The following is a 24,820-nucleotide window of genomic DNA, read 5'->3' as shown; positions in this document are numbered from 1 at the left end:
TGCTTGGGTGGAGTTAGCAGGAAATGCTGAAGCATATGGGAGGAACGGTTCAGTGCCACAAGGTGTGTTTCAAAACAATATATAGCTACCAATTTTACGCCTGCAGCTTAAAATCAAAAATCATGGCACTGATGAATGTAGAGATGATTTGCATTGCTGAGAGATTCGTTAAAATTGAAACTGTAGCTCAGAGGGTGTTTGGAAGTGTTTTTGCTGGCTTCAAACTATGTTTCAATCCAGTGTAAGACAACACCAACAAGGAGATGGTAATTATTCTCTTGTAGACTGCCTCCTCAAGGCATAAGCCTCAGTAATTTGAGTTATGCTGAGTGCTAGTGGGGATTATGCAATAACAAGGCCCATGGCTAAAACTGAGACTTAGCTTCCAAGAAAGCTGGCTGCTCCTTCTACCTTCATTATGGACTTGTATGTTACTCTGTACAGGTTTTTTTTCCTGTAAAGATCAAGTTTGGGGTTTTCCATGGCTTTTCAGAGTACTCTTTTTTTTTTTTTGCAAAGATAAAGAAGGATCAGTTTTTCATTATGGTGCATTTTGTGCTCCCAAAGTCATACATTGAGGAGACCCTCCTTGGGCAAATTTGGAAATGGTGCAGGTGACTGGAAGAAGCCACCTTACAGAACTAGAATAGTTCTGTAGAATAGAATCAGAGAATCATAGAACTGTTTGGGTTGGAAGGGACCTTAAAGATCAACACCCTACCATGGGGCAGGGACACCTCACACTAGACCAGGTTGTTCAAAGTGCCGTCCAACCTGGCCTTGAACACCTCCAGGGATGGGGCATCCACAGCTTCTCCTGGCAAAAGATAAAAGTCTGCGGAAGGAAGTAGGAGATGAGCATATCTGATTGAGGCCTGACCTTGACTTGTTGGACTTGAGTATTTCAGAGGAGTACCTTATTCTAGTAAAAGATGCCTCTGGCCATAGCTGGCATTTCTAAGCAGAAGTTTATTAAGGAAAGGGTGAAGCCACTTCTAACCTGTCTGGAGAAAAGTGTATCCATTGCCTGCAACATGAAAATTATGGCAACTTCAAGGGTAGGGCAGCCATTTCCATAACTTCCTTTTGTCCTTACTTATTTCCTAATTGGAACGTTATAAATCTCTTCAATCTCAGAGAATATGTGGAAATCGGGAAGAACTGCAGAGAGGGAAGCGTACATGAATCAGCATATGTTTGATAGGTTTGGATTGCTTTGATTCAGCACTTTTTTTTGTAATAAGCTAAAGACACTTTTTTAATTGGAAAAAATGTCTATGTTTAGAAACAGCTGTTACTTTTTTTGTCCTTTGAAAGTCTTAATTCATTTGCACTTACTAAGTTAGGCTATGCAAGCTAATTCAGTTGTCATACTGTCAGTGTAACTACAAACAGCTCTTTGAGGAAAAGACTGTGTTGTATGCATTTATACAACAACTGTTAGAAGGGCATTTGTTTTAGTGTTACTGGCCTGTATTGGAATAAATCATTCATTTTATTGCTGTAAATTGTAAGGTAAATGTTTATCGTAGATAAATTTTATGAATTTATGCACTTGTGTTATCAGGATTACAGATGCTTGTTTAAAACAGGGACAAATGAAAAATGTCCAGTGAACTATACTTTATATTTCTAGTTGGTTTATCTTGTGCTGCCCATGTTCTGTTCACCCTGTCTAGAGTTGAAGAGAAGGAGGTAGTTGAGTTCTTCTCTCTGAGAATGAGGGTTGGTGAGTTTTGTTCTTTTTCCCTTCTTGTGACTAAGAGAGGTAGCTCCCAAAAATCAGGACAAGTGACTATGATTTTATTCTATCATTCTATTAGGAGGAAATTCTTCACTCAGAGGGTGGTGAGGCACTGGAACAGGTTGTCCAGAGAAGCTGTGGATGCCCCATCCCTGGAGGTGTTCAAGGCCAGGCTGGGTGGGGCTTTGGGCAACCTGATCTGGTGGGAGGTGTCCCTGCCCATGGCAGGGGGGTTGGAACTAGACAATCTTTAAGGTCCCTTCCAACCCGAGCCATTCTGCGATTCATTCTATGATTCTAAGTGGCTGGTCTGACCAGTCTTTACGATGTTAATGGCCCTGTCTGGAAAACTGCCTCCACCCAAACATTACTTCAAAAAATAACATACTCCTTCTCCTATGCTTTGATGAAGTGTTACATATCTGTGCTTCCTTTCTGCCCTTTAAGCGGTTATTTTATTAATTGCATGAGAAATACAGCAATGTAGCTTGGATTCAGCCATTTTTATGTTTGTGTTGTACTGATGCCATAGAGCTGTTCTGCTCATACAGGGCTACAAGGTCAGATCTACAATCACTGAAACAGAAAAACTCAATAGCAGCTGGGATTGTTCTTTTGTTCCAAAGACCCTGGGACAAACTGTGCCATTCCTGAGGCTGTGCCTTGAGGAAATCCCAAACATCTGAGAGTATGCGTGACCGCTGAATTGGCTCTGAGGAGAATGAAAGTGCTTATAATCAATGGCCACACTTTAAAGAGTAGACTTTGAAGAACAGATATGAGAAGAGGTCATGACTCTATAGAAACTACTGATTTGTGTTATAGTTTTCCATTCCCTTGTAAATACAGACTAGAAGTTCTAATGAGAGAAACTTGTTGGTCTTGCTGTATAATGAGTTCACATACTGCAAAGGGTTTTTTTGATATCTGTGCTGTATCCAAGAGATACTATAAAAGAACTGATTTCCACTCCATTTTCACAGGGAAGACTTGCTACTGAGATGGGTCATGTAGGAGAGACAAGTAGAATTCTGGTCAAAATGTTAAGTGCTAGGCAGTTAAGCCCCACTGAATCTAATAAATGTTTAAGACCCACCTTTCCTGCATTATATAGAAATAGGCTTAGGTATGTATACAGAAATAGTCAAGAGCTAGTTTACATTCATCATGAAAATCAGTGATACATTAAAGAGGCTCTTCTTTTCTGCTAACAAATGAAATGACACACATTTTTGTGTTTCCTCTAGGTAAAGGAAATATTGACAGCCCTCGGTTTGCTAACGTGCGCCAATACGAGGACTGGAAGTCTTTCTGGAGGCCAGAGAAAGCGTCTTGCCATTGCTTTGGAGCTGGTGAACAATCCTCCTGTCATGTTTTTTGATGAACCAACCAGGTATTTCAAGGCCAAAAAATAAAGACTGAACAATACTGCTTTATGTGGTAGAATAGTGCTGCAGAAAGGTTATTTACCTCTAAGTCCTTGGAAAAGGCTCATTTTGTATTGCCTGCAAGTACTGAGGAAGGCCCAAAGAAATCCTGTGGTTTGGGTACTTAGTGTCTGTCTCACTGCTGTAATCAACAGACCATGGGACTATAAATAGTATTTAAGGGAGACATATACTGAAACAAGAAGAGAAAGAGAGAACTAATTGTTTTCAAATTGTGGCACGTGAAATTTCTCTTTCAAGCAAAGATAGCTTGAATATAAGCATTTTGAAGACTGACTTTTAGTAATCAATATATCATATTTAGGATCAAATTCAGTGATCAGTTTAGGAGGAGGCTGGGAGAGTTATGAATATGTATCTGTTCATTAAAGTTGGGCACATTTAAATCTGTAGTCCTAAAATGTAGAAATCCCTTAAGGCAGCTTTGAGAATACTCCTATTTTTCATTTTTGGGCATACTTCCAACTTAATTAAAAGACTGGTGGAGAAATACAAGCATAACGTTGGCATATGATAAAATAAAACTGCTACAGAGAGAATTTATGAAAAGATAATAGTGAGAAACTGAAGTATTGAATACATATGCTAGTTCTAAGTGGTATGTACGGACCCATGGATAACAAACTTCTTTCTTTTCATTCAGCGGCTTGGATAGTGCATCATGTTTTCAGGTTGTCTCTCTGATGAAGGCTTTAGCTCAGGGTGGCCGGTCCATCATCTGCACGATTCACCAGCCCAGTGCTAAACTGTTTGAGTTGTTTGATCAGGTATTATTCTCAAAATTATTTTCAAACTCTTTCACTTTATGCACGGTAAATTAATTAAATTAATTGGAGAAATATATACTTTTTGATTATGGCTTTTCTTCTGCCTGTTTCCATTATTTAAATGCAATGTTTTTAAAGAATCTGGCTGATGTGTTTGTGAAATCATAATTATCACACTTGCAATTTTTATACCTTCACCTACTGCTGTTTCTGGGCACAGGGCTGTTGGTAAAGTAAATGAGAGATAATTTGAGAGCGAGAGGACTTTAGTACAAATGTCTGCAATGTTGCTAGTACATGTTCTCATCCTAGCTACACAGGTGCAAATTCAGAAGAGATTATTCATGTGAAATAATAACTGAAGTCAGTTGGAGATGTTTTCTCCCACCTGACGTAGTGTGGACCATGAATGTTTAGGTTAGATTTAAATTTACGTTAATCTTGTTAGGAGACCTAGATTAGAGCTGTGAGAGATAAGAGAAAACCTACTATACCATAGGTGAATAAACTTGCAGATTATGAGTCTGGCAAGGGAGCTTATTTAAAGTCAATAGCATAGCTAAAAGTTAGAATAATCAAGCTATTTCCTATTGCTGTGCTGTTCCACCTCTCCTTCCATTCCTACATTCACCAGCTTTGTCTCCCAGCCAAAAATATCCATAATGTATGGAAATTAGATGGCTTGTTTATAGAGTTTCTTGCCTATTTTCAGCATGTGTCTAAGGCTTGAATTAGTCTGTTTCTAAGTTAATGCTCTTTCAGTCCTAGAGGGAATGTTTGCAGAATTCAAATCTCAAGCATTTCATTTTCCATTAGTTGTAATTACGTGCAAAAGTAATACCAAGTGATGACAAATGCTCCCAAGGTGTTTTTCGCACAGGGCCAACAGGCTTTCGTTAGGTTCATGGATTGCTGTCATACAGATAGCATGTTCAGATATTATGATACGATTTCATGTTTTCCATGTTTCTTTATCTTTTTTTTTCTTTGCCTTGTGTTTCAGCTCTATGTTTTAAGTCAAGGTCAATGCATTTACCGTGGCAAAGTATTAAATCTAGTCCCATACCTGAGAGATTTGGGGTTGAATTGCCCAACCTACCACAATCCAGCAGATTTTGGTAAGGAAAATCTGAATAATTTGTTCTATTTGTTTTGCATTTGATAAGTACCTTGGTAATGGGAACCATGATGTGCTTTACACTTTTGTACATACATATACGTCTGTGTACATACATGTACCAAAATTTGAAATAGAATTAATCAGATTTTTTCTAAGCAATTTGAGTGCCATCTAGTGGTAGAATTTAGTGAATATTTTTCTCTTACGGAAGTCTAGGTCCATGAAATAAAACATATTGTTTTGTTTCATAGGGATGAATCTTAGTGGTTTTTCAGAGTGAGTCCAGTATTTGTGCTTTTTGAGTTTTGTTTGTTTGTTTGTTTGTTTGTTTTATGAACAACAGCTGATAAAATTGAGATTCTTTTTCATTGTTCTTTCTTAATTCCAAAGACACAGTAAAGACCATAAAATGGACCTTTGTCACTTTTGACTACCAATACTGCTGTATTCACTGTCTTTCCTCTAAAACGGTTCATTTAACTACCAGGATGAAGAGAACTCACTGAAGAGTTTTGGAAAAATATGTTTAAATTATATGTATATACATATAAAATTGCATGTGGATTAGAGCCTGTTTTCAACAAAATTCACGTTTCTGTCAATGCTACAGAATCGAAGGAACCTAATAATGAAGCCTATAACTAATCAGTAGGATAAACCAGTAACTCGCCTTTTGATTTGTGTAGTTATGGAAGTTGCATCAGGTGAATATGGAGACCAGAACAGCCGGCTGGTAAGGGCAGTACGGGAGAGGATATGTGACACAGACTACAAGAGAGATGGTGGCGGTGAGAATGAGTTGAATCCCTTCCTCTGGCACCGGCCCTCTGAAGAGGTATTGTGTATATCACGAGTAACGGGTATGGCTTGAGGTTGGAGAGGGAGGAAGAGAATTTAAAATCCTGTCAGTGGAGGAGGTTTCTGGGCTCATTCAGCTGATGAGAATGGGTTTTTGTGAAAGAAAACTAAGCAAGATACTGCAAAGAAAGAAGTTTATTCTTTCTTGTGTTTCCGCAGGATTCCTCATCCACAGAAGGCTGCCACAGCTTCTCCGCCAGCTGCCTAACCCAGTTCTGTATCCTCTTCAAAAGAACTTTTCTCACCATCATGAGGGATTCAGTAAGACTGCTTTTGTAATATTTTTGTAGCCTAAAGATCTATTCAGTTGATTCTGAGGCAGTATAATACACCTTCAAGGCATATAATACACCTGTCCACAGACCATGCATGAAGATTGACACAGAACTTCAAAGTAAAGAGACTGACCTTTCAGCCTTGCTATTAATTGTACCACCTTAATTGTGAATCACTTTTTTCCTCAGTGGAACTGAGAAGCATCTGGGCTAAAACCCTAAAGCTTAAATCCTCTCTGTACTGGCAAGTCCCTCATACAATCATTTTTCCTAGTAAAAAGTGAGTGTGAAGTTGTACTGGTATGTCACAAAATTAGTCTCTTCAGAGAATACAGGATGGCAGATATGCAGTTTCAGTGTAATGTAAAGTTAATGCTTAAAGTCTTTCTCTTTCCTGGTGAAACAGAAAATGGATAAATAAAAATTTTGTTTCTCTGAAAGGGAAATATTTCAGTTTTCATACCTTTAAAATCAAAATGGAGCAGGTATTATAAAAAAAAAAAAAGTCATCTCCAAGGGAAAAAAAGTATATATTCTCCACCTTTTTCCTAAAAATAAATACCCCCCTTCAAAATCCCCAAACCTGCAGTTTTCATGCAAGTTCATTAAATGTTTTGGGTGGCTAGTCTACATTAACAAAATGCAATGGGCCTTTCTTTGTTCCACTCAGGGAAGTTTTTCTTATTTTTGAAGTTTTTCTTGTTTGTGAATTCAAGAGATGGGAGTACTTACACTGTCTGAATGTTACTGCTTTGAAAGATCCTCCAGATAGGGTTATTTCTTCATTAACAAGCATGAATTAAAGAGATGAGCTTCCTCAAACAGACCTTACATGCACACTTGTCCAAGGGACTCATGAGTATTCAGTATGGTTGGCCCAGTGCTTTTCTAGTTGCCAAATTTGCACTTTAATAAACCCAAAGAGGGTTTGTTTGCTGCTTTCCTGTGGTTTGGAAGGTTTTCGGTGCTTTACATGATGGGGGAGAAAAGGCAATATACGCATTAATATATGCATTAATGTGACATACCTGTCCTTAAGAAAGGGGTTTGAGACAATGAGGTGTTTTGGAACTCCAAAGTAGTTGAGCCACATGGAGCTCAGCATGAGTGAATTACCCTTGCATTAGGGTGAGTTTGGCTTTACCGAGCTCCAGATGCTGCAGCTACGCTGCTCTTGCCCCTCACCTAGTGAGGTATCCCTTTAGGACACTACCATTTATATGTATCCCAGAGGTGTATAAATTCAGAACGTGGATCATACAAACCTCTCCTCATCTCCACCAGGGGAAACTCTAGCTTATTTCCAGATGCATAGGTGGAAGAATAATGTTGTTAAGATTTTTTTCATGCTCGGCTGTAAAGACTTGCAGTTGTTCTACAGTTAATCATCCTTTGTTTGTCCATACTTCTTGTAGGAGTATTGTATTGCAGAGAAGACACAAAAGGCTTATTTATGCCAGATTAAGTTAATTTGGTCTATGTATGCCCCAAATAACTCTTCTGCCTCCCTTGATGGTCTCTTCTGCTCAGAGACATTCATGTTTTTGTCAGAAAGAAAGTCTGCTTCCCCTGATGAATGAGGGCCAATGGCTCAGTGACGTTGTCTGACACTAAGATTTCAGATTGCAGCATTTGCAGTTTGTGCTTTTGTTTACAGGAAGAACGTTTGTGCAGTAATAGCCTTGGGTCTGATTCACATTGGCAAGTTCATTACCATAAGTTTCCCATAGCTGAGGACCAGTATGCTAGAAGAGAATTAACATTTCTATATATGTTCTTCTGGATATAATTACTGTTTTTCTGCAAGCTGTGCTTCTGATTTTGGTGATATTGCCATTGTTTTTGAACGTAGACTTTCTGATCAGAGATACTTCTGTTTCCTTGCTTGTAGGTCCTGACGCACTTGCGTATAACCTCACACATTGGAATTGGCCTGCTCATTGGCTTGCTCTACTTAGGCATTGGCAACGAAGCTAAGAAAGTCCTCAGCAATTCCGGCTTCCTCTTTTTTTCCATGTTGTTTCTTATGTTTGCTGCGCTCATGCCAACTGTCCTTACATGTGAGTACCAGTCATTAACAGTCATACTGTTAAATTAAAGGATGAGGAGGTTGCAGCAGGTTGAGAGGGAGTTGTATCTGTTACATGTAAGGTAACATTTGACTTGTGCTTCCACTTCTAAAACAGGTATCGGGGTAAATCTTGCACTTAACTAGCTGCTGTGTAGAAGTCAAAAGAGAGACTTCTCTCCACAGTTCTGCCAGTGATTCTCAACCCTCACCGTCCAATGTTACAATCCTGGACTGGGATTTCCCCTTTTCCTAAGGAGCCAGTGGATCTCTGCTTTGTCAGGATCTTGTGGTTTAATCTTAGAGAAACTCTCTTAATTTCTCTAGGACTTCTAAATCATGACTACTGCATGAAATCAGCACAATCTTGTGGTATCAGAAACAAACTCCTGCAGTATGGACTGCTCCCTACTTCTTAGGGGAGTGCTGTTACTTTGTATTCCCTGTTGGACCAAAATGAATAACCAAGTCCCTCATGCTATGAAAACATTTTTCCTTCAAAAGCCTCTTTGAGGAAAGTTCAGATCATTTGAGTAACCTCATGCATACTTTAAACAATGAGCAAGTCTCAGGGCTGACATCTTACATTTTGTGACAAATAATTGAAACTATTGCTGGTCTGTCAAAGGCCTTAGAGTTACAGTCTTACTGTGGGACTACAGCAGTTAAGGATTAGATATGGATTATGTTGTTACTATATTATATTATTAGATATGTTATTATGTGCAAGAATATTACACATTGACAACCTAGCTTACAAAACTGTATTCTCTGTAGTTCCTCTTGAGATGGGAGTATTTCTGAGAGAGCATCTGAACTACTGGTACAGCCTGAAAGCCTACTATCTTGCCAAAACGATGGCGGATGTTCCTTTTCAGGTATATGCTCTATTTTTCAATAAAACAAGAATCATTTAAATTCATGGCAAGTCCACTTGCTGAGATCAGTAATAGTATTTTATCCATTTGAATGGCGGTGAAACTGTTCATATATATGTGCTGAATCTTCAGTTCCAAATCAGATGCACATGGATTACAGTATGCCCAGACCTGACCCAATACTTTTTGAATAAACACATTACTATCTGTGGTTTTGTGCAGAAGGGGAATCGTAAAGGACTGCAAGTGAATGGGATCTGCTTTCTAATACTGAAGTAGTACGATAAACATCCCAGTCTGTGGCAGATGCATTCATTCTCCTCAGCTGAATGCCATGCCTGTCATGTACCATGCAAAGCTTGAGAGCTCTGAGTTAACTGGAACTCACTACATTTTTATCTTATTGAGAGTGAGTGAATGTTTGGCTTTAATGGACTAACTACAAGTATCTCCTTGCAGATCATGTTTCCTGTAGCTTACTGCAGCATTGTCTACTGGATGACTTCGCAGCCATCTGATGCACTCCGATTTGTCCTCTTTGCAGCCTTGGGAACCATGACATCCCTGGTGGCACAGTCACTAGGTCTTCTCATAGGTGCAGCCTCTACATCCCTCCAGGTACTTAATGGTGTTTTGTGACCTCTCAGAAATCCTGCAGTCTCCTAGTACTGACTGTTTACCGTGACTGCTGCTTTGTCAACAAGACATTTATTAAGATATAACAGGCAAAATATTCTCTTGGTCTGGTAGAGCTATTTGATGCTTCTCGCAACCATCGACTTTAAGAGTGTGAACACCCACTGGATGCAAGGCTGTGAAATTCCTTCCTCATCTGAACGGGGCTGTGCTTGATTGAGTGAATTGTCACTTGCTATTTATCCCTGGCTGAGCAGGTCCTAAAAACTGCAGTACTGATGCATTTGCATGCATCTACAAAGTAGAGGTAGGCCATGAAGATCAGCAGCTCAGTATGGGGTCCTTCCATGTACATACAAGAAAGTTGCAGGAGCCAAGGTGGAAAAAGGATTGCCCAGAAACTAAACCTCTGCAGAGGGAGGGTAGGAAGCAGCTGTTGGTTTGACTGCTGCAGTGGAAGCTGGCCACCGTTCTGCTTCCTGGCAGGAAGGCTGGTGAAGTGATAATTCACAGCAGAACTGTTTTGTGGTGCCTGTGGTAATAGATGTTATTGACATTAATAGGCACTGATACTATAATTTTTCTGCAGTAGAAGTCTTGATTCCCTCTCTGTGCCACCCTCTGGAACTAAGCATAGCCCTGTGCTGTGACCCCTGTTTGTCTGCTCTACCCAGAGATACTCGTATGGCCTTTTGCCCTAGAGGAGATGTAGAGAAAAGAGGCTGGAGATGGGCCAAGATCTGTCTACCTCACCAAAGCCACCCAACTGGATATAATCCTCTTCATCAAATTTTAGTACCAGTTGAAGCTTCTGTGCATGTGGGGTTAATGAGAAGGGAACTTTGTGTGCCTGCAGCGGGGAGTGAGTGAGAAAGGATAATATTTAGGAAGATGGGTCTCACACACGGGGTATGCAAGGGAATGCCAGTGCCCATCTTGCTCAGTAAATTCTTGGTGGGTCCAAGTGTCTCAAAGGACAGATCCCAGCACAGCAGTGTGGTCAACTAGGAGCAAGGTTTAGGAAGAGAAGAGGGACCCCTTTTCCTCCATTGACCATCTAACCTCCCCCCTAAGAAACCTTGTCCAAAAAAATTAGTAATTTCTTGCTATTTGAAACTGTGATAATTTGGGGGAGTCGTGTTTTCAGAAGGACTCGAGTGGCATCACTCCCAACTGTCTAAGAGAGATTTTCACTGACTTACTTGGTTTGGCACAGAACAGAGGATTTCCTAAGGAAAGTGCTTTTAAAAAAAATATTTTCTCAGTTGAGGTCAGATGAAAAAGCAAGGGTTTTTTTGTTTGTTTGTTTGTTTTCTCTGTCTCTCTTGGCAATAGACTGTCTATTCCTTCTCTCCCCAGGTGGCCACTTTTGTGGGGCCAGTTACTGCCATCCCAGTGCTTCTGTTCTCTGGGTTTTTTGTCAGCTTTGATACCATCCCAACATACCTCCAGTGGATGTCCTACATTTCTTATGTCAGGTACTGCTAGGGGGGCCATTAACCTCCCATTTTGGAAATGCTGTTTGTTTTATTTTGTTTGCCTGTTTGGTTATTTTGGGTGCCAAGGAAACTATGTTCAGAGGATGTTTCTTTAAAGTATACATGAATATGATGTAAATGAATACCACATTATCTCAACTTCATTTTATTTGTGTATGATGTGAAATAAACTGGAACATTCAGTACAGATCATCAGCCACAAGTCTGTGTAAGTTCCATTAAATTAAATGGAATTACACAGCATTCAAATCTCCTTGGATTTTGGAACAGTGGATTTGTGAAATAATAGGAACAGTATGCCCAAATGAGAAATTGATGCCAGTGCCTCATTTTGGAAGAAAATGTTGTATAAATCACTGCAGTATCCTAGATGGACTTGTTAGATGAAGATTTGATTTCTTTAAATTTTGCAGTAGTACTGCCATGAGAAGCTTGGGGTTTTTGTTATCTCTAATCTGAACTGTTGGCATTGGAAGCACAGGCACCTTATATGCTATCTATGTCAGTCACACTCCTTGTCTGAGATAGTAGTCTCAAGATGTGGTGACTGCCATCAGGAAGCCTCTGGAGGCTAGTATGGTGGGCTAGTTTAGTCGAGAACCCTGAATGTTTGTGGTTGAAATTAGATAAGATGAATTCCTGTGGTGATGGTGGATGTTGGTTTTTTTTGGAATGAAATTAAATGATTAGGAAGTGTATGTTGCCCAAGGAGCTAAAATGGCTCCTTGTAAACAGTTCTTGGACTATCATTTTGTATATGGCTCATGTACTTGCAGAACCACTTTAGTATGAGGAAATAGGTTCCTAGGTGGTTCCTCCTTTGCCCATCCCCCTTTTCCCCATCCTGCCTGAGCTGCATTATTACTAAGAAAACCCAAGCTAAAATATCTTCTTGTTTGACAAGTGAGGTCTTATACAGAGACCAAACAATGATTGAGAGACTACAGCCCCCCCAAATTAGTAGCTAGAATTCAAGCTGAGGCCTTTAGCCATTGTCTAGTCTGTGTGGGGTCTCCTGGAGCTGGAGGGAGCTATCATAGGTGTGGGAACCATGATACTGTATCTGCTAGCAAAGTCAGATCCTAAGCACACCCAGTCCTAGGGGAGACGTGGGAACTGTGCAATATTAATTAGTGAAACTACAGTGAACAGAAGGTAAGAGAAGAGACATTCTAGATAGATGCCGGTTTTTAATATATTCTGACTTCAAACCGTAATTGTATCCCCCTTGCTTAGCTTTAAAAATGGAATTAATAATGTCACTTTTAAAAGCGGAGTTTCTGAGTGTGAGCTGAAATTAGTCTGCTTTGTATTTTAACATTTTACTTCTGAGAAATTGCACTATACGCTAACTGGAAGCAGTTCAAGGCAAAACTTCTATCGTTGTTCAATCTCATGTAAAATGCCAGTGGCATGTCATCTGCTTGATTGTAATAGGGATAGAATTTACCTTGAGGCATGTCAGAACAATACTGAACCTCTCAGTGTTTCCAGCCAAGCTCTCATAGAGAGTGTATTGCTGATGGACTACTTCTAAACTGATCATCAACATTTTGCTTTATAACCCATCCTTCTTCTTTCCAGATATGGCTTCGAAGGAGTAATTCTCTCCATCTATGGACTGGATCGAGAAGACCTGCATTGTGACAAAGACGACACTTGCCATTTTCAAAAATCAGAGGCCATTCTGAGAGAACTGGATGTAGAAAATGCCAAACTTTACCTGGACTTCATTGTTCTTGGAATTTTCTTCATCTCTCTGCGCCTAATTGCCTATTTTGTTCTCAGATACAAAATCCGAGCAGAGAGGTAAAGGAAAAACAGCTAAAATGATAGAGTAGGAAGATCTTTAGACATGCAATAGAGGGCTCTTGACATTGTCTCACTGTGGCAGGCCCGTCTCCAGTGCCCAGCTAGATGCTGTTATGACCTAGCCCATAGAGAACCACATTGGGATAGAGGACATATAGTGTTAAGCCAATCAGTCCAGCTGGGTTGGGTCATGTTTTTATTACACTTTCTAGCTTTAACTAGGAAGAAGAAATAGAAGGGAATTTTACAACACAGAATATCGATACTGAGACAGTGTAACTGTTATAAAAAAAAAAAAAATGGTTGTAGGAAATTTCCTTATGAAAACCAATCATACGACAAGGTAATACTAGTCCTGGTAGCCAGAATTGTATAATGTCATTGTAAGTGACAAGGTAATGAGATGCAAAATGGAGAATGCAAAGAAAATAGGATTCTCTCATCTTTTTAAATTCAGAGTTTCATCTTTGCAGTTTTATATGTATTATTTTGCAGTTATTTTCCACAGAACTACCCCTTCTGGCCAAAAGTCTGTAAATGTAATAATTAATAAGGAAAAGATATCTTTTTAACGTGGATACTTTTTAAAAACAAAAAAAACCTATAATTATTCAAGTCATTATTTTTGTTTGTGTCTAAATGTAGAATTTTGGTGCTTTACTTGTCGAGCTGGTCTCATATCTGAAAATCTTAATGTTAGGAGGAAAAGGCAGATTCGGAGTCTGCACTGAACCTGTATGTGGAAGCAACAATAGATAGCACAGACATATTCAAGCTACTGCTGAATGATTGAAAATATGTTATTTGCAGTGTCCTTTAAATCCTAAATGTTTGTTGTATTGAAAATACTGACTCTGCTCATTATCTGTTTGATCTACCTCTTGTGAATGAAAAGATCAAAGCACTCCAATGCTCTTTTTTTCTTAAATTATGAAAGCAGAATCCATCCCTAAAGCCTGAGCAAGGTCTATCCACAGCTCAAAGCTTGAGGCATTGTGTTAAACCACTGGTGACTGCCTCCTGCAGCAGCATTTAAAATACCTGTAACCCACTACGTGTAGGAGTCTCCTCAAAATATGCAAAGGGCCTTGTAATATTGCAGGGTTAATTATACCAAGCAGTTCTGTTCTCATCCCAATGTCTACATGCGTGACATGGGAATTAACACCAGTGAAACCATTGCAAGAGGCATGCATTTGTTCTGCATATCTCACCTTTGTAAACTTGGCAGGGGGAATTTTGACTCCAAGTCGATGTGAATTTTGTCACTGATTTTCCCGGGTTTGGACTGGCAACCCAGAATGACAGCATGGGACCAATGCCCATGTTGGACATCCTGGTAAACATCTGTGTGAATTCCACTACCTTCTGCAGTTACTGTGCGTTTTACCTTAGTGTCACAGACATCCAAACCAGAAGTACGCATTCTATAAATGCATTATTCCTATCGGGACACTGAGGTCTTGTAGACTGGAAGCAGCTCAGTGACAGCAAACCACTCAGGAGCTCAGCAACTCGTGACAGACTAGTTGAAGAGAGAGACCTTGTGCATCTGCTGGCCACCAACAGTCACAGCTTACAGTCTGGCTTTGAGGACTCCATGACCACATCTAAATTAGCAAACTAAATAGTTCCAGGGCCTGGTCTCTGTTCTTTAGGCTAGATTTCACAGTCTGCCTTTGTCTGTCCCGTTAATCCTCAGACAGCTGGGGCTACCAGGAACAATTCTTGCACTGTACTAACTTTTAAACAGTGCCCAAACACTGTCTGGAAAAGCTCAGGTTGTGCTGCGCCACAGCTCTACCACTTAGCAGTGAAGGCAATTGTTTTCCTGGCCTGTGCCCAGGCTCTATTTTATTTGCTGGTACAGACACAGACAGTGCGTATCTATTAAGCTCAGAATGCTTGAATTAAGCCAGTCTTCTAGGCTGAAGTCAGGTCACTTGTATTAGGAAGGTCAGCTGAACTTTCCCTGGAAATAGGTCAATCTGCGAAAATAAGGTCAATCTTTACTGTAAAAAAAAAAAAAAAAAAAAAAAAAAAAAAAAAAAAAAGGACAAGAAAAACCCTCCTTGTCCAACCTCTCTGCATGTTTTTGTTGCTTTTTTTTTTTTTTTTTTTTTTTTTCCCCCCACAAAATATCCCTGAAGCCCGTAGAGCTTTTATACAGTTCTGCAGCTTTTCCAGGTATATTCACAATCAGGCATGGGCCTCCATGGCTGTCAGATAGGATAAATTAAGAACTTTGACTATTCTAGGTAATAATCATAACTGTGAACAGTTTTTAAACAAGTCACAAATCCCTTGTTCCCCTGAAATCCCTTGGCACAATGTACCTTGATTATTTTAAGACTCTCAGAATATTTGTGAATATTTCAGGTGGTTGCTGTTTGCAAACAGATACAGGACTATGTTTGCCAGATTATTCTTTTGTTGCACACTGCTGGTCCAGCTGTGAGCTAGCTGAGTATGAAAGTGTGCAACATCCACAGCATGAAATAAATTCAGGGTTTGATTTGCTTTTATCAACACCATTTACCAAATAGCACACTGAGGATCTCTTGAAACTTACCAAGTGAAATCACTTTGCTGATAAAACTGGTACTTCGCCACTCTCAGCTTAGACAAGGGTATTGCTGTCTCCTCCCAGCTAGACCAATTTAGCAGTAGGAGCTCTTTGGATCCTGTCTTGTTATCTGTGCCTGCTCCTGTGTTTGTAGGCTTATTTTACCTCTTTAGTCTGCAACATTCCTGTACTGTAAGTTTGTATTGCGTTACAGTAGCCAAAAGTCTGGTTCTCCATGGGTGTTTCTAAGAAAATGCATGCTTTGGACTATTTTTGATCACTCCTTTCTAATTAGATGTGCTTCTTCCCAGCCATCTGCTGGCAGAATTTAGCTCAAAGTTACTATTCTAAGGAACACTTTCAGACTGTAGTATCCTAGTAAAGAAATAAATGAATTCTCTTGAAGCCAGCACTAAACATAAATGAGATAATCATTTTTCCCCTCCTTAGTGCTAAAATTAACTGGTATCTCTTTTGCTGATACTGTGGGACAGAAGTATTTGAAGTCCATCCCAGTTATATTTTCGTATGCTGCAAAGTCTTTTAACAGAGGCTCAGCATGGCCTTTCTCCCTTTATGTGAAAATAAGTTCTAGCAGGCTAGTATTGAACACGTCCCCATGTTAGTGGACTGAACTTGCATGTGCTGTGGTGTAAGCAAGCCCATTACCAAGCTCTGGAGGCTTCGTGCTGAGACATAATGAGGCCAGCAGGGTTGTAAAGACTTCAAAACCTCATTTTATATAGCCATATATAAGTAGCCATAAACTGGTTGAAATCGATGCCATTATCACCATTCAAACCAGGCACAATCTGGCTAAAAATTGCACAAGAGGCACAAAAGTTTTCGGAAATTCTCTTGAAGACTGAATGTGTGATTTCTGTTGTGATTAGTAGAAGACTTGGGCATTCCCTTGGCTTCCTTGTTTCATTTGGACGTATTTGTTCCTGTTGCTTTGGTTATGACATGCACCAGTCAACACTTTATGTGCTTCAGAATTGTTATTTTGGGGGCAGATACTTGCATATAATGTGAAAAACCCTTAAAGTTTTTAGGAGGAATTACTTTTATTTACAATTAAATAAAAGATTTGGAAAGTAGTCTGCACTCATAAGAAATTGAGAAAAAGTCATCTTTATGGATCAAAAGGAGTAACAAAAATATCTTTTAAAAATCTGAATCCTTAATATTTGGAGCCCCAAGTATTTATTTTATCATTACAGGAGAGGAATATATATGCACATTAAAGAAAGAGAGATGGTATAGGTGTAATATAATGAACAATTGTGTCCAGACACCAGATGCATCAGATATCTGGCATTTTGATCTACTCTTTTGAACCAGAAATTTCTTTTGAGGGGCAGAAGAGAAGGAAAATCAAGCAGAGAGATAAGTATATATTTTCCTGCATATTTACTGTTGTTTTGCATAATTGCCTTTGTGTAATTTTGGTAAGGAGAAAGATCTATTTTTTTCTTTCTGCACCAGAAATGCCAATCCAGGACTGCTTTGCATACTAAAAATGCCAGTGTTTATTTGTACTTTCCAAAATAAGCAGGAAGGGTTCTTTTTTTTCGGCATTAACTTTTAACTGAAATACAGTTTCATTCTTTTGCCTGCTGCTCTGTGATGATTAACTTCAGGAACAATAAAAAAAGGGCAGAGGGAGGGACTTAATGTGCAGTGATTATGATCCTAAACAGAGATCCTCAGAAAATGGGTGCGAGAAGGGTACAGATGGCATGCGTGCCTCTTCCACATTGCCTCTGCTCACTGAGCTGTAGGTCAGCCCCACTTGGTGGCTCAGTGGGAAGACAGTGATGCGGACCCGTTAAAGGTGGGACTAGGTGATCTTAGAGGTCTTTTCCAACCTAAATGATTCTGTGATTTGAAGAGCAAGGATATTAGAAAACGTCATGGTCATTAAGATATCAGTTATTCTTTTTCCTTTGAGACCCTGAAAATGATCTTTTTGTGTGTGTCCATTTTCCTACCAGAACACCCCGAAAGGGTGCACTTGCTCAGGAATTACTTCCCTTTTGTTCTGTATGGAAAACATTAACAAGGTAGGATAATCACAAAGGCATTTTGAAAAGCTGTTGGGAACTAGTCCTAGTATCATGTCCTTTGTAACACTTTGTGACAGGCCAATCATTGCTGAGCCCATGGCACAGGTCCTACTAATTCTACCCCACCACACTAGAGAGTGCATATATTAATTGCGAGGTCTCACTGAAGTTAATCATGGGCTTTGCTATTCCTGGACAGGGGCAGTAGCATTTTCAGGGATCAACTCCTACTGTCCTGTTCCTGAATACGTGTTCTCATTATATAGAGATAGGTCACTTTGATCCCACCGAATGTTTTTTATAACCTGGATGCGTGTTACAAGTCCAGAAGCTACAGGTTGAGCCTGCAAGCATCACGTTTGCTTTCAGTTGTGTGTATGTTAGCACACTTCTCTTTCTGTACACATTTCATACAGATTTTGCAAAAGAGTAATGCTACCTTAGAGTATGAAATCTAGCTTCAATGTTTTCATTATTTTTAAATCTTTTAACGAACCGTAGCTTTACACAGATGTCGGTTGTAGAAGCTTTTTTTAAGAGTGTTAGGTTTCTATTGAGACTAATTGCAGGAACTGTAAAACAAAGGATGACCAGTCAAAATATTTATCCTTTTGCAAAAGAAATTCCCACGACTTAGCCTGCCAGCCTGCATTCTGTACGTTATTTATGCTTTCAAGGTACATCATGATTTTATCGATCCATTTTCTTACTTGGGGTTTCTGTACAGCTCTGGCCATGCAAAACAATTGCTCGTGTCCTTATAGCTAGTTACTTGTTGTTGTCTACGTGGGTGGTTAAAATGAGCTTCTTGGGACCAGTGCAAAGGGGTTTGAGGTGGAGCGCTGACTTTTTAGACTTCTTTGAGCTACTGAATACCTCACGGTCTGGATCTGAGGATGTGCTTCTCTCCACTCTTTCAAGAAGAACAAAATCTAAAATGTCTTTTTAAGCAGATTAAAAGATGACATGGAAATCTTTACTTTTAAGGTTGACTTTTTTTTTTTTTTAACTTCAGTGACATCTGTGATGTCTTTCTTCTTACCCCATTTTAACTTATTTCTGTAACCCATTTAGCATAATTGTTGCACAAACTTCTTCCTCTTCCTTTAAAAAGCAGCTTTCCCACCACGCAAAGTTGTTGAACAATTCTTAAAAATATCGAACAAATGCTCCTAAGTTACAGGATAAATACATGAAATTTAAGGAAAAAGATTATGTGATATATCTGAAAAGAAAACAAGTTCTGCAGTGTAGCCAAACCCTTATGTATGTCAGTAAGCCTTGTGAAATACTTTCTCTGAGTCAGTTGACCTTATTGTGAGATACTACCCTTGAATCTGTAATTGAATTATTTAACATTTGTTCTTTTGTTTTTAAAGCAAGAGTCAATGCAAGTATCATTCTAAATCAGCGTGCTGAAGTGTGCATATTCTGTATATCAAATGTCATTGTTGTCTCTTTTTTCTGTAATGCATTTGCATTACTATGAATCAATTTTATTATGCTTCTCTAGAGACTTTTGCTGCCTGCACGCTGTGATATATTTGCACTGTTGTAGATATATATATACATATATGTAATTATATTATATAAACCATGTCTTTTTCAGGTTGCTTGTTACCTTTGTAGTTAACGCTTACTGGTACAGTGGACCTGAGTAAAAATGTGGGATGTGGGGCATTCTGATGATATATGACAATAATAGAGAAATCTTTGTATATTTCTGTATACTTAATACCCGTAAGAGATTTGTATGTGCATTATTTTCCAAACTAGGGCTTTGTTTTCTGAGAATAGAGACATTTATGATAATGTAACAAAAGAAAAATCAAATAAAGTGTTATTATTTTCAGACAGATGCCTTTGTCGCTGTTCTCTCTCCAAGGGAACTGGCAGCTGCAGTGGTACAGATACATTTTCACTGACTGCCCCTGGCAGTCAGCAAGGACAGCAAATTGCCTGTTTTAGATGTGGTTTCAGGTAACTCCAGTACAGGTAGGTTACAGATATAACTCGTAGAAATTCTTCATAACATAAGTGCAGTCACTTTGGCTCAGGGCAAGGATCTGTACTGCCCAGTGCTTGACAGTGGACAACAGCACCACACAGGGAACAGTAAGAACGGGGTAAGCATCAAGAGGTGCTTGCCTGACAGTTCAAGGACTGCCTGAGCCACTGCAGTTTTCTTTGTATTTTCTTACCTTTGATGGATTTTTCTTTCATGTCTGTGTCTAATTGCTGCTTGAGTCTCCTGTTCTTGACCATGCTAGCTGCAAGTTTCAGCAGAGTTTTCCCATACTCTTACATTACAGAAAGGAGTGAATGATCATTCCTGGTCTACCTTCTGCTCAGTACTCTGGAAGTTATAGATTTCCTCCTCCCTTGTTCCCAGAGAAGGGAAACCATGATTTATTCTGTCAGTCCCACCTGTCCATTTCCCATTTTACCAAGCACCATGTTCCCTTGTTCAGCCACAACACCCGTGCTGTGTTCTCCTGCAGCCTCCTGTACATTTCTGTCACATACATCATGAAAGGTATTTTCATGCCAAAACTCATTTTGGCAGGGTGGCTTTCCACGGTACTAATTTGTCCTTGTGCCACCCCTCCTGCCTGCCACAGCAACAAAATTAGCTGTGTATCTCACCACAGTGCAAGGCTAACAGCCATAACTTTCACAAGTTAGCTAAGTGTCCAGCCCTAGACAACATGAGCAGTGATGCTTAAAGGATAAGCTCCCCAGAGGATGCAATAGGACTACATTTTCAAAACTAAGAGCAAGGCAATTTTGTAATGATAATAGAGGTCATACTTCATGTTTTATAGACCTGCAAAAACTGGTGGACTGAAGACATCGTGGTCCCCAAAAGTAGATGCCTCCCCATGCCAACTCTCCATAAATCAGACAAGGAAGAGGAGGAACAGGACTCCTTTGTAGCCCAAGCAGCAACTTCAATCACTTTCATTGTCTTATATTACAGTTAATGCTATGAAATAAGCCAGCCATAAACTTCTCGTTATCAACTGTACAAAAATTAATATACCTCACATGCAATTACCATCCACTCTGTTCTCTAAATTGCATCATAAAATAAAGAGCATTTGAAAACAAAGAACGCTTGATGTTGCCTTTTCCCGTAACTATCAATTTAAAAACTTTCATAATGAAGGATGGGAAATGCTGGAAAGATAGGGAAGTTGCTACAATAAGAATGATCCTTTCTTTCAGCATGGAAGGATGCGAGGAGGTGTGCAGTGCCCAGGTAAGCGATGAGCAGCTGTCATGCTGCCAGTTACCAGCACTGGGGTTTATCTTAGGAAAGCCATAATAAGGGGCTTGGCTGGGAATTCCCACTTCTGTGGCAGAAAAGCTGCCAAGAGCAGCATGGACACTAGTTGCATTTTTTTAATTATTAATTTCATAGCCTCATTTGTTTTCCCTTTTTTCTTCCTTTTAAATTTTATTTTATTTTATTTTATTGTGCCTTGATTTTTTTCAAGATCTGTGAATTTTTTATGCCAAGTCAACTTTGTGCAATAGCATTACTAGATACCTGACATTACAGTTTTGTGCCAGTCCTTCATCTCTTCCTCAAATGGAAAATATTAACAGCGCATGAAGTTGAAACATTATCAAATTGTGACTTTGGAACAGAATTGCATTGTTTCTCCCCTAGCACCTAGTCATTGCCTTCTCCCACCACCTTACTGGGGCCAGCTTGTCTTCTCCACCTAGCAGGTAGAATGAAGCTCCACCTGTTCCTGGCAACTCCTTGCTCGTTCCTCCATATCCTTACAGTCAGATGTTAAAAACATTTCATAGCTTTATCAAAAGACTTACAGGTGTTTTTTGGCTCTCTCCCATGGTACAATCGGAAAGTGGCTCCAAAATTGTTGCAGAAGAAACAAGTTAAAGCTTAGGATTTTGCTGCTGCTGTTTGATGAAAGCTCTATGTTGTTGTGGCAATGCCCCCCTTGGGTGTGGTGTAATGCCAAGTCTGAGGAAGGGGAGGTAGCCAGGGAAATCCCACTTCATGGCAGGAAGGATCACGGGGCCTTTGGAGAGCTTGGTCAGGTTTAACTTCTCAGATTCATCTTCCATGAAACTTCCTCAAAGCACAATAGACCAAAATGATCCAAATGATGGTAGCTGCTTCAAACCATCATCACTCCACTCCGATCTTTAGTCAGACCTGAGTAACTTACACAGGTCTTTTAAAGCCTGGTATTTCCCTGATATTCACCCTGGGTATTTCCCGGAGTTACTGCAAGAAGAAAGTTCAGCAGTGAGGTGTTTGGCTCAGCAGCAATTAAATGGTTTGATGCAAAGATTTTAGTTTCATTTCAATTTTTGTGATGTTTCAGCATTAAATCCTTCAAAAACTCCATTTTCCAAAAAAACCTTTGTTTATGCTGAGATACAGACGTGCATGTTGAAGGAAACCCGGGACACCTAACTCAGAGATGGATGGGAGCAAGACCTTGAAAGCGGCTGTCTTTAGAGTCTTCCTGGAGGGGTGTTTCTAGGTGCTACAATGGGTATATGAAAGGGTGCTTAGAAAGTACAAGAAAATAGAATAGATACATTAGTCTCCAGGAGAAAAGCACCTTATTTTCTTATCCTGCTCAGTTCTGATAAGATCAAAGAAATGTTACTATCTTCTAGCAGGAGGAGACAACCAAACAGCATCCTCCTCTAGAGCACTGGTGAGTGCTTCTGTACATAACCAAGTATTATGCATTGCAACATATCCATTTTTAAGCAAAGTCTATCTATCTGGCAAATTGTCTCCTACTGCTGAGCATACGTTTGCAGTCTCCTCCTCCCATCGTGTACCTGGTGGTGTGTACTGAAGCAGGGACCACACGTCCTGCAGCAGGCTGCCGGGCACTTTGTTGTTTTGTTTACTGGCACTGGCAGCTTTCAAATGCTCTAGAAAATTTGGATGGAGAAGAAATAGGTTACAGTGCAATAAGGGACTCTTCTGCCCAAAGAGGATTATTTTTCTGGCAGAGAGCTGCTTGGGAGGGCAGGCCTTTTTGGACTCAGCCTGCCAGTGAGGGCAGCCTCCTAGAGACTGAGTCTGGGTCTTGATACCATCTTTCTTCCTCGGTCTAACATGGAATCAGATGTAGTTCTTGGGTCTTACCTTCTGCTTTCCAAGCTGTTTAAGGGCATCATGGTCAAGTTTTCAGGCTCTCCTCTGTAACCAGGAGTCTTGAAATTCACTTGAAAATATGGGCCAAGTGTCCCTTATATTTACTGAACCCCAGGGATGAAACTTTTGGAAAGTAGCTCATCGAGAGGCAGAACTGTGTGATTTAGCTGCTCTCAACAGGAACCTTTCAGTTTCTGTATTCGTTTTCACTTTGGCTTAGCACTTTACCTTAAATCTTCCTTTTGAATGGGAGCTTTGCCAGGGGAGGTATGTGACAGCAGCTCAGACAGGCAGCATACCCTTTCCAGAGATGTTTGGGAATGCGATCTGTAGTAAGTGGGCATGTTACAATATACATCTTCAGAGGTGTTTACAGATTGCTACAGGCTTTTTCTTCTTTGTTGCTAGCACCCATCTGCACTCTGAGCTCCTTTTCTGCTCCAGTTTTTCCCATTAATTCTGCATGTCAGCCAAACTCAGCTCTCCTGTATTGCTTCAAAATGTTTGACTTCTGAGACCTTTACCTTAGCTACAATTGCTTTAAAAAACAGCCAAATATCCTCAGTCACTGAAGACCCATGCAGGGAATCGATCTATATTGCCAAACAGTTTCTTTCCAGCCTTATTGGAAGCTGGGGCATGGGCTGCACACAGCAGTCTTGGTTACAGCCAGCTTAGGACCACCAGGCATGCGTGGTTTTAAACATCACTCATTATCTGCGTAGCAGCCTCACCAGCACAACCGCTTTGTGTCACAGCATTGATTCCTATTACGTTAGCACCTTTGTTGATGAAAATCCTGTAGCTGACCTACTTTCTTTTCCCCCCAGAAAAATATTAGGCACTTTGCTTACTTGTTCATCGCTGTGCAGCTATGTGGGTGTGCAAGCAAAGACGCTAAGGGTGAGTCTGCATTTGTGCTCCTCATGTTTGCTCGTTAAAACTGATTCACGTTTGTGACAAGAGCTCTGTGCTGTGTTAAAAAAGCAGCCTTGTTGTATGCTTATCCTGCCCCTCTCCCTGAACAACATTATTGGGGGCTGGAGGACGCTGGATGAACCTCTGAAATGACCCAGTGTGGCCACCCATCACTCTCAGGGTGTTATGGGTGCACTTGGATTTCTTTTTATTTGGAAGTTTAATTGGGGTAGGGTAACCAGCCTGAAACACTAACAACAGCTTTGTTCAAGTTTCCAGTTGAGTCTCTTTTCTCAAAGTCAGGGCTCCATTAAAAAAAAATAAAAATAAATAATAAAATAAAATAATAAAATAAAAAATAAAGAAGGGACAGGAAAGGACAGGCTTTACACAACCCAATCATTTGAAGCTGTTTCCATTGTGCCAGCTAGTGAAGCCTGTAAATCTATTGACGCAGACCAAATGGATGAGCTGTGCGCATCTGCTCATGTCCATGTGCTGGCCAACGTGGGCTCTGAAACGCAATCGATGGCCAGCAGCCAGGGCCCCTCGGCTGGGCTTGTCTTTTGGGGGCCACTTTGCTATTTTAATGATCACACTGTGCTTAACCCTCCCAAATTCACCTGGGCTACACCTCCAAATCTCCCTTAGCAAAGACCTTCAAAGACTTTCAGAGGACTTGTCAATTTATTTGCTTCTATTACAACCATATTTATATCCTGTTACCGAGCCTGTTTTAATTGAGAGATAATGGACTTTCACACATGACTGATTTTTGCCCACTTGGATAACTTCATCACCATAAAAAAAGGCTCTAAGGAGGCTGGTGTATTCATCATTTTCTCTCCTTGCAGCACATCCCTGCAAAACTGCTCAACTGCTCTTTCCTGCAAAGCCCCCGAGCATGGCATGCTACTGCAGCAGCCTCATGTTACCCATTCTGTTAAGAGCTAAGGGAGCTCTTAGGGACTCTTTATCTCAGCCAGAGCAGAGAAGCATTTAAG

The 24,820-nt window shown here is 40.1% G+C and overlaps 1 protein-coding gene across 1 annotated transcript in view; it reads left to right on the top strand.

Annotated features, from left to right (window-relative positions):
- ABCG1 (ATP binding cassette subfamily G member 1) overlaps positions 1–15,153 on the top strand; it is a 52,161-nt gene extending 37,008 nt beyond the window's left edge. The window contains exons 6-15 of the mRNA XM_082755591.1: positions 2,992–3,137; positions 3,836–3,959; positions 4,963–5,077; positions 5,766–5,914; positions 6,097–6,198; positions 8,104–8,272; positions 9,058–9,158; positions 9,618–9,776; positions 11,154–11,272; positions 12,878–15,153. Of these exons, the coding sequence (XP_082611717.1) occupies positions 2,992–3,137; positions 3,836–3,959; positions 4,963–5,077; positions 5,766–5,914; positions 6,097–6,198; positions 8,104–8,272; positions 9,058–9,158; positions 9,618–9,776; positions 11,154–11,272; positions 12,878–13,106 (1,413 nt within the window). The 3' untranslated portion in view covers positions 13,107–15,153. The remainder of the gene's footprint in view (positions 1–2,991; positions 3,138–3,835; positions 3,960–4,962; positions 5,078–5,765; positions 5,915–6,096; positions 6,199–8,103; positions 8,273–9,057; positions 9,159–9,617; positions 9,777–11,153; positions 11,273–12,877) is intronic.
- The last annotated feature ends 9,667 nt before the right edge of the window (positions 15,154–24,820 follow it).

The sequence above is a fragment of the Aythya marila genome, assembly GCF_965140915.1.
Source record: "Aythya marila genome assembly, chromosome: 1".
Lineage (NCBI taxonomy): Eukaryota > Metazoa > Chordata > Aves > Anseriformes > Anatidae > Aythya > Aythya marila.
Note: the sequence above shows the minus strand (reverse complement) of the source record. Positions and strands in the feature narration are given on the sequence as shown.